Genomic DNA, 13,441 nt, shown 5'->3' on the forward strand with positions numbered 1-13,441 from the left:
AAATAGGTTTTTATTCATGGTGTTAAAAACTGAAAACCAGCAAAGGTCAAATGTCAGCTCATAGCTTTTTTTTTTTTTTTTTTTTTTCACTGAGACCGTAGGATAAGATGTCTTTCTATGTTCGTAGAAAGAAGAAAATGGATATGACAGTGGATGTTGAAGTCAGGTTGTTATTTTCAACAATGACAAAAGCCAGAATACTGATTGAGTTTGTGTTGCGATGAAGTGAAAGATGTGGAAACATTTAAGCATTGGATTGGACACTTGTCTTTATTGGTAACAGTAAGTAGAAGAGTTATGAGTTAGTAGTTGAAAACATGTATTCAGTCATAAATGCCTGTGTTAATTACTCAATGCTATAAATAAATTGTGACATTCAAACCATAATTTATTGATATTGAAGGGATAGCTCAGCTTTTTAAGTGTAGTTGTATCAGGTGTTGACAGTCATAGAAAGAGCCAGAGAAAAAAACTGTACATGCACTGTACATATAATCTTTATCAGTTTCTGCATATATTCCCACTTGAGCTCTAGAGCATTTGCAGTATCATGTTAGCACACACTTTTCTGCCTACACAAGCTGTCAGATAAAGGTGCTCGCAGCCCCCCCCATCCCCCCCACTGCTCCCCTTCCATGGAGAGAATGGACACCAGCCAGTTGCTCCTGAACATGTCACGTCTGAGGGACCAGCCGGATTCCTGGACGCTCACTCCCTCTAAAAACATGGAGCTGAGACACGAGGGGGAAAAAGCCTGAATGAAAGATCCAAGAGAGTCTTCCTCCACTTAAATCTACAAAAGCTTAATTGTGAATGTGTTGCTGCTTTGCTTCTGACTGGAAGCTGAAGCTTAAAGCTGAAGCAGAGCATTCCCTTTCTCACCAAAGTCCATGTTGAAAATCTTTGTTTTTAATTTGTGGGGACCCGGGAGACATCTGTGTCACTGGTGTTTTGAAATTTATTTGTTTAGATTGACCACAAAGTCATAAAATAACACATTTGAACTTAGTGACGGAGGCAGATGTGGATGTAAGATCACTGATATTCTTTGTGGACTCTGGTATGTTGAGTGAGGTGTGTTTAGAATGTGACACAAACTTCAGTTTCAAGTTAAACAGTAGTGCGAGTGTCCTTTCACCTCAATGCTCAATCACCATGACAATAGTCATTCTGATGGGAGTCTGTCAGTTTCAGGGTTCAGCTCTTGCATTATATTTCTTTCTGTGTGCAAACAGATGTAAGGACTGAATGGCCCCTTGTGCAGCAGACATGACGATAGAGGAAACCTGCGGCCCATCGGCCCTGAGTCCTGTGGGAGGGGTCAAGCTAATGCCAGAAGAGGAACGCCAAAGCTGCAACGTGGAAGTGGCACAGTATCACACAGACATTCCCACTGAGGAACCTGCAGCAGTGCCCGACAGGTAAATCTAAAGATTTATTGCAACCACATCTTATGGCAAAACTGGAACAACAGGTGCTGTGAAAAAAATGTATGCTTTATTTATACTTAAAGGTGCATAATGTAATAAATCTAAAGCAACTGGCCATAATATGTCACAGAGACTCAGGAATAATGTTCATATAACAAACTGAACTCACCAACAACAACAGTACAGCCAAAATATTTGCATTAAGAAAAACATTTTGCAGACTGCAAATCATGTTTATGTTTTGGCATGTGGCGCCACCTACCGCCGTCTACCAATCACTGCAGTCAGTAGAGTCTCACCTGCCGAGCAACCACGGGTTGCCAGTTACGTCATAAAAAGAAACCTAAAAGACCTTGGTATTTCGAATTTGAATGTAGTAACCGTTTTTGGCCACATTCTTACATATGGCACCTTCAAAAGTTAGAACAATCTTTAGTTTTCTCCATAAGCATATGATATTTTTTCTATATTTCTGTCATGTTTATTTCAAAAAATCTAAAAATAGTGTATACGATAATTGGAATAGCAACAGGTTCAAGTTTACAGGTGACATCCTCACTGTCCTCTTTGACATGACCGCTGTCTCTTATGCAGAAGAGCATGCGCTGAGGAGCCGTTCTGCAGGATCTGCCATGAAGGCAGGGCCTCCGGGGAGCTGCTGTCCCCCTGCGACTGCTCCGGCAGCCTGGCCATGGTGCACCGCACCTGCCTGGAGCAGTGGCTCACCACATCCAACAGCGGCCACTGTGAACTCTGTCACCACCAGTTTGCACTAAAGCGAATCCCAAAACCTCTCACCGAGGTAGGAACCTGCGTCACACGGCAGTCTCAATCACTTTATATTGATTAAAACATCTTTCTATTCTCAATCACATCTTGACTGCAAACCATGTGCAGCTCAAAACAAACCTATGTTCATGTGGACCTCAGGAACTTATAGACACACCATACACATCTTATACAGGATTTGAATGCAGCATATTATACAGGTCTGACAGGTCCTCGAATACAACAGCCAGACTGGCTACCATAGAGTGTGATGTCACACTCAGCTTAAAAGTATTTTATGATATATTTACATGATACATATGTGTCCTGCTATCTTGTGAGGCAGAATGTTGTGTATTGGACCTTTTTAAACAATGCTAACTTTATAGCCCAAGGCAAATGTTGGCGTTTGTGTAATTTTAGCTTCCTATGAAAATGTTATACACTAAAAAAACTTAATTACTGAAAGAGAAGTGTATATTTTAGTGTGTTCACCTCAATAAACCAAATGCATATGATCTCTCTCACTCGTGAACCATCACATCACAAGGAGAAATAATTTGGGAAAAAAACAATAGCTCAGGTGTTTTTAGTGTCTGTGCTGTGTTAATGCACCACACAACTCACTTAAGAAAAGTTGAACTATCCCTTTAACTGGGTTAAACTGGGTTACATTTGAATTTACACTGACGTACACATTCAAATGTAAGGAAAATCTGCAGTTTCTTCTCTACTGAGAGAGCAGACGTCACAGAGAGTGGGAGGAGCATCTTGCTGCTTTCACGTTGGAGGACCTGCTGCTGTTGGCTGGACCTGTTGTGCCGTTAAAGCCACTTAGGCTGAGAGCCAGATTAGCTGGTGTTTCCTCCCCTTGTTGCTCGGCAGAGGACAGGACTCGCCCCTTTCCTGTTTTTTTTTTGCTGCATGTGTGGCTACGGCGAGTAATCTGCTGATTAAAACCGGCCAGGTTAAACCACACAGTGACCAGCATCATAGCACCTGCTGTGGGGCTTTGCTGCACACATGCACAGTAACTCCAATAATAACACGATTACAGAATATGAAACTAAGGCTACTGTACACAATGGATGCAGATCGGAATATGAATGTAATATTGTGAACTCAATAGTCTCAATAAGATAATAGTCCTTCTTTTCTGGACAATTTAGATGTTTACGTCCAGCTATTGGAATTTCCCTCATACACTAAGCACCAGAATGAGGGAAAAAAGTAATTTTAGTGACTTTGAATGTAGCATGGTTCTTCACGCTCAACCACGCTCTAATGGTTACAGTCAGGAGCATCTTGGACTTTTAAGTGTCTTGCTCAGTGTTACATCACCACCTGAACTAGCCTTAGAACCTAGGATGACCCCCTTCTTGCAACGGTAACTCGGATAACGTCCCCTTACAACCACCACAGTGGTTGTAAGGGGGTTGTAGAAGACCATCTCTAAGTGCACCACGCAGAATACCACAGCATATGCCACTCCTGACACTTTATTATATGTAATAATGTACAACCGTTCACGCGACTTAAGTATTTAGTACCACCTCCTGGCAAAATGCCATATTGTCCACCCTCGGTGTTGTATCTGCACATGTCAACGTCCTAAGTTAAACTAATCCGTTTCACCTTTGTTACTTTTCCCTGCAGTGGTTGTGTGCTCCGTCCGTGCAGCAGCAGAGGAGGACGCTGTGTGGTGACACGGTGTGTTTCTTGTTCATCACGCCACTGGCCAGCCTGTCGGGATGGCTGTGTGTCCAAGGAGCAAAAGACCTCTACTACACCAACGGCATGGAGGCCCTGGGGCTGATGGCCCTCACACTGGCTCTGTTTGCTATATACGTCTTCTGGACTGTGGTACGTATGTGGCTTTCACCATATAGGCCGTAACTGCACTTAATTACAAATGTAATTTTCTGATATAAAATGTACTTAAGTTTTACAAGTAAGAGTTAGGATTGAGCCATGGTGGCTCAGTGGTAGGGCAAATTGTCTTTCAACTGGAAGCTTGTGGGTTTAGTTCCTGGTCCTTAAGCTCAGCAAGACTAGAAAAGTGCGCTATATAAATACAGACCATTGCCAACTCCTTCTGATTTTATTTGGTAGTAACGAGTAACAAAGATAGGTTTGGGAAATGTAGTGGAGTAAAAGTTGATAGAAGTAGAAATAAAGTGCAGATACGTGAATTTTGTACTTTTATTTTGTAGTCCTTCAAATATGTTCTGAGCTTCAAATCTAAAAAAGACATGATATAATTAAGCTGTGAAGTCTAGAACTTGTGTACTGAAATATGTTAATCGTTTGCGTCCAAGGTATCCGTGCGATACCACGTGCATCTATTTACGACGTGGAAGAGGACGGACCGGACAGTGCGACTGCAGATTCCCTCGTCTGGCCACGACACACACAACCATCAGACTCTGTCCATCAGCAGCCTCAGCAAAGCCACCAACAAAGAGACGATGGTGTAAGGGCTGCGCTCTTCTGCAATCGACATACCTCACATGTAAGGGGAGTGAGTCACGAGGCCCCAGAACACCGACGGGTGACTGTTACACCACAAAAACCTTGTATGGAAACTTAGACTTTGAAACGGCTACATGTGTATATTCAGTCATTCGTCACCCAGTCCACACCGACAATCAGTATCATTGTTTTCTAAAGCACAATAACATGAGTCGACAAATATATGGCAATCAGGGATATATGTCAACACCTTGGGACGTAGCACAGCCTCCTGTCCACAGCTGATCAGTTTTAATGCAGGAAAGAGGTCACAATAGATCAACATTTAGCTTTTCTTACAATTGCCAGCTTAGCTTACACCTGTCAATTTTATATCACTAATGGATTATTAATTACATTTAAAAAAAAAAGTTTTATATTGAATGTATAATTGTTTTATTTGAACTACTGGTTTCATTTGTGTATTTTTATAATTCCTCTTAATTGCCCATTACAGTATAAAAAAAATAATTACATTGAAATTTAGTTTATGTAGTAGTGATTTGTAAATACATTTGCTAATGGATATTTTACTTCTGTTGGTCATATTGGCAACACGGTCACACGGACACAGTCACTCGCTCAGCAAGAGATCTGAAAAAAAACGTTCTGGTTACGTAAACGGCATTTATCCTGAACAGCAGATCCTCCTGCTCCGAGCACTAGTCCGGGAACATCCGGTTGCGTACATTGAACCGCAGAAGAAGAATAACGTCCTTTGTGGAGGTGTTTCACGAGCGACAGTGTCTTCTGACAGCAACTAGGAGCTTTTTGACCATAAAAACAAGTTAATGTATGCAAGTAGACCTCCATAACTCATGTATGTGCGATAGGACCACTCTATGGGAGCTTCAACTGTCCTGATGCTTGATGTGAATCAGTCAGAAAAACCCACAAGTCAGTTTCTATATGCTTTAATGCAGTAAGTGAACTGTTCTTGTTTTACAGTTTATAAAGTGACAAACTTTCTGGTCAGGAAAGAGCAACGGTGAGATAAAAGCAAACTTAAATTTCTTAAAATATCATTGACTTTATGCTCCAGTGTGGAACATTCGAGGCTTTATTGGCACAAACTGAATATGCTACCATTAGTGTGTACTTCGGTGATCAGTGACACATTTGACCACACATGTAAAGCGTGTGACTTTGCTGTATTTGTTAAGAAAACTTTATTCCAACATTTATTACACATACACACAAACATTTAAATAATTATTTAAATTAGATCAAATCAAGGCAAGGCTCACATCTGGTCTTGTGCAAATCAGAGACTAAACAAATACAAGAGGTTCATACTGTTTCAATAAGGCATCGGAGCTCTCCACTAACATGACTGTGTCCTACTGTCGTTTTCTGTACGAGTCAACACTGGAACCAGACAATAGCAGACCAGAGCCAGTCCAGTTTTCCAGGCAGACACGAAGGACAGCAGAAAAATGGACACGCATTCACATGACGGCACAGCTCGCCTCTTTAGAAAGATCCTGAAAGAAAAAAGAAAGTGTTGTCACATGTGATCGATAACTTATTGGACACATGCAGCAGAATGTCTGCTTAGTCATGAGCATGCGGTTAGGGAGGGGAGGGCAAAAGGGGTTAAATACAGAGGTAACTCCATCAGCACAGGTCACACAGGTCATCACACATGACAGGTTTAGCATGTTGATGAATTGAAACGGGAATTACAGGGCGACTAATGCACGATACATGGCCGAGGTGAAATACTGCAAAGACAAATCAAAGCTGCAGAACACGATATAACAAAATATTTATTAATTTAAGCTGAAAGAGCATCCATTATAAATTATCAGATCGTGCCCTCATGCTACCAACCAGCTAACAATGTTAGCGTGTTGACACTAGTATTTGTTTACTGGGACAAGAATGGTAGACCAATTAAATGGCACTATATCTTATCTGTGGATGGAAACTCCATGTAACTTTTACGTTATGCTCATTAAACGGTGACAGTGGTGAGTCAAATTGGTTAGAAATCTGCATGGAGTGCAATCGTCTTTAAATTAAAATATCAATGATTGGCACCAGTATTTTAATTATAGCAGTATCTCAACAGTCAGTATGATGAAACGCATCTTTTTTTTGTAGCGTTGTATATTTTAAAATCACACCCTTAAACAGAAGAAAATACAAAGACGGCAGCAAATGAAATGTGTACTTGCATGAAGCCATGCAAAACACAGCAGGGCCATGCAGTCAAGCAGAGCGTGAAAACCTCCTCACCTATGGTCTGCTCTGCATTCAAGACACAGAACAACACTTTTTCTTTCTCTTTGGCTTCAGTGAAAGCATGGGGAGAAAAAATAAGTGAAGTCAGGATTCACTTACAAAATTTGCCTAAATAGTAAAATAAAGGTTAAGAACTAGGGGTTGTCACAGTGAAGGAATTTCCCCGGTTGTGATTTACAGTGGTTGAATATTCTAGTGCATCATATTGTTCCTGTTAGTTTATCAGTATGACATGGTGCAACAGTGGCTGTGTTCTTGTATTTGCTGGCACAAACTGCTTCATGACTTTGTATTAGAAGGGAGGGTTAAGCTGAAATTGCTGGATAATAATTGATATTCATAAGGGGAGTCTGGTGCTGCAGGGCTGAACTTGCAGGCTAAAGCTCTTAAGTGCAGTTGCTATCGTTTCTGAGAGTGAAGGTCACATCCCCATCACGGGCAGTTGCTTGTCATCCACAATACATTACATTTCTTTTTTTTTTGCCATTACTGCCGTAGCAGCTACATTATGAACTTCTGATTTTACCTGTCTACGAAAATGCTGGATGGCACTGCCCGAGACGATTTCTTCATCGAACTCTTCCTCGTCACCTCTGAGCTGCATGCATACGCTGCGCTCAGCCATCTCCTGAAAAAGGTATCGCGTCAATTCGGGGCGAGTTACATCCAACACAAAAAGAATCTGTAAATCATTTCACTGGTTTCAGTCGAGTGACGCAGTTCAATTTCGCTCACCTCATGGTTGGCGTTGAGGAGGACGACCCTCACATTGGTGGTGGGGCCCCAGCTCCTGTGGCCCTGAAGGACCAGGTCCCCAGAAACAGCCTCCACCTCTGCTCCTGCTGCCCAGATCTGACACAAACACACACACTTAGAGTAGTAGAGCAGGACTCCCTTCAACATGAACACTGACCCAGGTGGTCATCCACAGTCTCCACAGTGAGTCAGCATTGGTTTCAGTTCATACAGTTGGTGATTACTCACTGTGAGCGTCTCCCCTGCAGTCAGGACACAGGAGGAAGGGATGTGGAAGGAGATGTCGCCAGAGTCTGGATAAATCCTACGAACGACCCAACCACCCAGCGACTGCTCCTGGAACGTAGAGAAGAAAACTGAGCAAACGTGGCATGTACGGAACAGAAAGTTTTAGGTTTGCAGTAAATAGATGCTGTTAGAAATGAGCGAAAGCACTCAAGTTTCCCCATAGTGCCATCACACACAAGATGCACCAAAATTGAATCATTTAAAAGTTCTTGGTGCCATGATTAAGAAATTATCAATTTAATGACAGTAAAAAAAAGTACAGCATTCAAGTTTAAAAATGTTATGGTTGTATGAGGTACCAACATGTTGTCAATGCTGAAAGGAGAACACTATTTTGGTCACTTGACAGGGAGCTCAGCTAAAAATAGACTATGCTCTCTTAGGAATATGGCAGCACATAGGCTGCAATAAAGTCCTTTTAGTTTTTAATATTTCACCACATTTTACTTAGTGAAATGCACACTTTCTCACATAGTTTAATAAGATAGACATTTGGTAGTATTAAAAATGTTTTACCGAAGTAACAAGACCAAAAAAAAAAAAACCTACCGTTTCAGAGTTGTTCCTCAGTCGTACATATTTCCCGTCCATGTCGACCTCCGACACGCTCACAACGCCGTGGTCTGTTGATCGACTGGACATTTTGTAGGCCGGTGAGCTGCCAGTGGCTCCCTCGTGCTTGCGTTTCTTCCCTCTGGCTTTGCGGCTGCTGTGCTCGTGGGTTCGGGGTACGGTGGTGCGCTGGGAGGGACTGGGTGACAGATGCAATCTGACGGAAAACAAGACGACACGCTTTTTCTTTCCCCAATTCGCTAAGAGCAGAGAGTCAAAACGAGACGATGCTTTGCTTGACCGACGTCTGATAATACCTCTGCTCCTCCACCTCCAGCATCTTCCTGTAGGCGTTGATCTCCATGTCCAGAGCCAGCTTGACGTCCAGCAGGTTCTCGTAGTCTTCCAGCTGACTGTACATCTGGCTCCTCATGTTCAGCAGCTCCTGCTCCTTCTGACTCATTTTCTGCTGCCAAAGCTCCCGCTCCCTGTCCAGAGTCCTCTCCAGGTCCTGGTAGCGACTCTCCAGCATCATTTTCTAACAGAGGGAGAAGATGCATCGAGGGTTACCCTGTGAGTCTTTATCACATTTAATTGATCCCATAAATGTTATTTTTTTATGTCAAATTCAAGCACTTTGACTCCATTATCTGCAGAGCTACCGTTTGGTGATGTTAAAAGACTTAACTCACATCTTTCTGGTACACCTGGAGCTGAGAGCTGAGGGTCTCCACTCTCAGTCTGGTGGTTTCCAGTTCATCTTTAGTGGCTGACATGACATCATTCTTCTCAAATGCAGCCTGCTGGGCATTCTCCAACTAAAGCACACAGAGGACTCCGTGTCAACACGATACGCTTTTATACAGTGAATTAGAAGCTTACGCTAAAATGAACAAACGTAATGTTGTTGGGGGTTTTAAGTTCTGCGTTTGCACCTTTGAGCTGAAGGTCTTGTCGATCTCCTCTTTGTACTGTTGCAGCTGAGACTCGTGGTCGTGGCGGAGCTGCTGCATCGTCTCGGCCATTTTACTCTCAAACTCTCTGCGTCTCCCAGAGTCCACCTCCACCAGGCGGCTCTCGTGACGGCTGCGGATCTCCAAGATCTCCTACAAAATGGAGATTAAACCACCAAAGACGGGCAGCCAATGGTTGGTATTCGACTTGGATTGAGGTGAACATAATCACATACACTTGTGCGCGTGTGGGGTTACCTGCTCGCTAATGTTCCTGTGGAGTTCCAGCTGTTCTCGGAGTGTCTGCACCTGGTTCTCCATGTCCACCCTCCTCAGGATCTCCGAGGTCAGCTGGTTCCTGGTGTCTGCCAAAACGCCCTCTACCTGGACACACAGAACCTCCTCAAACATGGAACACCACGCCCCACACTGCATCTACACCACGGTTGGCTCCATTTAAGTTGATTTTCTTTTTTAACTCTAAAAGAAAATGCATTATTTCGCATTTCTATTCCCTGCTGTGAAAAGCCCCCCACACCAAAACAAAACATGCATGTGTGCCACTTATTGTTAGCACCATTATTCTAACAACATTAGCGTCTTGCCGTCTTAGCGGTTTTCTACACATACCTCGTCATCCTTTATTCACTTAATCTGTTTTAGTAATATTTGCATTTAACTTGTAACGATATTTTAGCCGCGCATTAAACAACAAAGCGCCTAAAGGTGTGATCTGGGACTTCGCCACACGGTGTCACTAATGGCACTTTTCTATTGTCCAGTTCGAGCACGACTCGGCTCTACTCGTACCTGTTCTGGCAAGGTTCCTAGTGAGATGAGCCGATACTAAAACGTGACGTTGACAGATCGTCGGCCACCGATCGCTGGTCAGAGACTTTAGTCACTGGAAGGGTCATGAGCGCGATGTCCGACAGGAATCAAACCGAACAATGACAAACTCTAGATCAGTTACAAAGACTTAAAAACACTATACTATAGTAATGGAAAACAACGTGCCTAGTAGCAAATGGAGGAGAGTCAAGCCGTGCAAGAACTGTATAGTGGAAAAGAGCCATAAATCTTGCACAGTGGATAAAAATGGATAGTTCAGGGTTTTTGTAAGTGTAAGAGGAAACTGATATTGTCCAGTAATTATAAACACGGCTCACTCGACAACATGTCACTGCATTCGTACTTGGCCCTATTGTACGCAAGTAAATGTAGCTTCTTCTTTTTGTTTTGCTCATACATTCTCAAACTGGCCCTGCAGGTCAGCGAAGTCTTCCTGCAGTGTCCTGTTTTCAGACGTCAGCTTGCTGCATTCAACATCCTTGGAGCTAAGGGACGCCTCGACTTTCCTCCACTGAGCCAACGCGTTCGCCAGGTCGCTCTCCTTCTTCTGGAACCTGCAGAGTAAAAAGGAGGTAAACCAAGTAAGAAACAATATAGTGCAGCATGTTGTGTGTTTTTGAAAATGCAGTCAGTATGATTACTAAAATAGGTAGAGTGTCCCGAGTCTCTTATTGATACACACATGCTTTGTTTACTTTGATTCTAAAACGCTAAACTTCTATTCAAACACTGAAAAAAAAAATCTTAATACCGACCTCTAAAACATGTTCTGCTATTATAAACCCTGACTACTTGGATCGCCAAAACAGATTTTAATAAAATTGGCATCACTCATGGAACATTTATCGCTCAGGAATCAGAATTTAAGTCTAAATATTGACACCAAACTTTTTAAGGTTAAGTCATTTATGTTGGTAATATAATTTTTAACCGATCGCGCTGTGGTTCTTCAATGCATAAGTGCCATGGTTCTCAAAGTGTGGTACGTGTACCACCAGTGGTACATGAGCTTCCTTTAGTGGTACTAAATAAGAGTTATCTATAATAATCTAATTTCAGTATACCAGTGTGTGAAGTTTATGTGATGAAGAGGATGATGATGAAAGAGCAAATGATCTTATTGGGAGTAAATCTGCCTCCTGTGAAAAGTCAGTAACTGACTTTACTCCGTCTATTTTTTAACAATAACATAGTTACTTCCGACTTAGTATAAAAAGTATGAAAACCACTGCATTAGTGAGAATGTCTCCCGTCCGTTTCTGTAAATTTGCGTCTAGCACCAAACAAAACTACATTTAAAAATCTGCCTTTTTAATCCTGGACTCCGGTACTTGCGTGTTAAACTCCACTACCTGGCTTGAATTTTCCTGAACTCGTCGCACAGATTCCCGTAGTCGATCTGCAGGCGGGCCCTCTCCCCGGCCAGGCCGTCCAGGGACTTTCTCACGTCGGCCAACTCCTCCTCGTACAGCCGCCGCACGTTGCTCATCTCCCGGCTTTTCGACTCGTCCTTCTCCTCCAGCAGCACCAGCATGGAGGCCCGCTCGCTCTCCAGCTCCTGGACCCGCTGGATGTAGTTGGCGAGGCGGTCGTTGAGCTGCCGCAGGTCATCCTTCTCGTGGATGCGGGACAGGCAGGTGGGGCTGCCGCTGGATGAGGCCAGGCCGCCGGCGGCCGCGCTGCGGCGGGATGCGGAGCGGCTGGTGCGGCTGGAGGAGGAGGAGGCGGCGACGGCGGCGGCGGGGGTGGAGGTGACAGAGGCCATGGCGGTGGTGGTGGTGGAGCGGTCACTGCTGCCGGTCAGCATTCACTAACAAATACGCAGTTTCCAGGCGGTTCAGATGGAAAGATGCTGATGCCGCAGGAGAACACACGGCCATCCGAACTGAGGACAGCGATGATGATGATGATGATGATGGAGGAGTCACTGTGGATTATATGTGACGGAGTCTGCGGGACAGAAACACGGACACAGCTGAGGCCACGCTAACTTAACGACTTCACGCACACTGACATGTGAAAAGTCACCATCACACACTACACTTCCGGAAAGTGCTTTCAAAATAAAACTGTCTTGGTTGAGTTAAAAAAAAAAAATTTCAGTGTATATATTCAAGTAGAAAGTACCTACAAGGGACACTTAAGTAAAAAGTTTCTTACCAGAAAATGACTTTGGTAGAAGTTGAAGTCAATTTTTATAATATTACTATAAGTAAAAGTACTTAAAGTATATAATACTTACTGTACTTAAGTATCAAAAGTAGTTTTCTGACATAAAATGTACTTAAGATTTAGAAGTAAAAGTATTAAAAACAAGCGAGGACATGGTGGCTCAGTGGTAGGGCAAGTTGTCTTTCAACTGGAAGGTTGTGCATTCACTTCCTGTCCCCGCTAGTTATGTGTCCTTGAGCAAGACACTTAACCCCATGTTGAATGGGTGAATGGCTATAAAAACTATAATGTTAAACTGTTCATCAAGACTAGAAAAGCTCTATATAAATTAACCAACTCTTCTTCTTCTGATTTTATTTGGTAGTAAAAGTAAACATTTCTAGAAATATAAATAATATAGACACACATACTGGCATAAAAATTAAAGTTGTGATGTGTACAACGAAATAAGAGACTTGTTATGAGTCTTTAAACATGTACCTTGTATAATAAGCTTTTTCTCGTCGATTTATGACTTTATTTTGAAGGTTCGATCAGTCAACTTCCTTCAGCTCTCAGTGCACTTCAGTGAGCTTTGACTTCAGTCAGACTCATGCAGGACATCAGCTGATTGAGGAGACAGCTGATGTCACTTATCACCAGACGACATTTAAAGGAAAATGTAGCTTTGAACACACTCTCCTGACATGTTCACTGGTGGACAGCAGCAGAAATAAAGACAATAAATAAAGAGGATTTTTAATGACAACAGACAGTTGGTGCACACGCACACACAGAAGGGTTAAAGTCAATTAAAATGTGTTTATATAGAGATATTAGATATTTTCCTTGAGTGTAAAAGTAAATTTCACCTTTCTGTAGTTGTACATGAGTGAATGGAAGAGGGCGCCAGAACTCCATCACACACACTGC

The 13,441-nt window shown here is 42.7% G+C and overlaps 2 protein-coding genes across 2 annotated transcripts; one reads left to right on the forward strand and one right to left on the reverse strand.

The window, feature by feature from the left end:
* Positions 1–1,269: 1,269 nt before the first annotated feature.
* LOC310936530 (E3 ubiquitin-protein ligase MARCHF3) lies at positions 1,270–4,675 on the forward strand (the record flags this gene model as incomplete). Its single annotated transcript, XM_083900603.1, has 4 exons — positions 1,270–1,421; positions 2,025–2,232; positions 3,855–4,061; positions 4,517–4,675. The coding sequence occupies 4 exons, from the start codon at positions 1,270–1,272 to the stop codon at positions 4,673–4,675; spliced, it is 726 nt and encodes a 241-aa protein (XP_083756729.1).
* A 1,015-nt stretch (positions 4,676–5,690) lies between these two features.
* On the reverse strand, positions 5,691–12,319 carry lmnl3 (lamin L3). The gene is made up of 12 exons (XM_083900412.1): positions 11,710–12,319; positions 10,755–10,911; positions 9,764–9,889; positions 9,488–9,658; positions 9,245–9,370; positions 8,870–9,090; positions 8,550–8,769; positions 7,941–8,048; positions 7,692–7,808; positions 7,483–7,584; positions 6,951–7,004; positions 5,691–6,193 (listed from the first exon to the last, which is right to left on the reverse strand). Exons 1-11 carry the CDS (start codon positions 12,162–12,164, stop codon positions 6,969–6,971), a joined length of 1,839 nt encoding a protein of 612 aa, XP_083756538.1. The 5' UTR covers positions 12,165–12,319; the 3' UTR covers positions 5,691–6,193; positions 6,951–6,968.
* Positions 12,320–13,441: the final 1,122 nt, after the last annotated feature.

Source organism: Microchirus variegatus (assembly GCF_963457635.1).
Source record: "Microchirus variegatus genome assembly, chromosome: 14".
Classification (NCBI taxonomy): Eukaryota; Metazoa; Chordata; class Actinopteri; order Pleuronectiformes; family Soleidae; genus Microchirus; species Microchirus variegatus.

What these genes read in the sequence shown, in the direction of transcription:
- lmnl3 (XM_083900412.1), bottom strand. Translation starts at nt 12,164, where the DNA reads ATGCTGACCGGCAGCAGTGACCGCTCCACCACCACCACCGCCATGGCC. An exon ending in TGCAGGGCCAGTTTGAGAAT is followed by an intron (nt 9,890 to 10,754) that starts GTATGAGCAAAA and finishes CTGTGTGTCCAG; the next exon opens with GTAGAGGGCGTTTTGGCAGA. An exon ending in TGAGGAACAACTCTGAAACG is followed by an intron (nt 8,049 to 8,549) that starts GTAGGTTTTTTT and finishes TCTACGTTCCAG; the next exon opens with GAGCAGTCGCTGGGTGGTTG.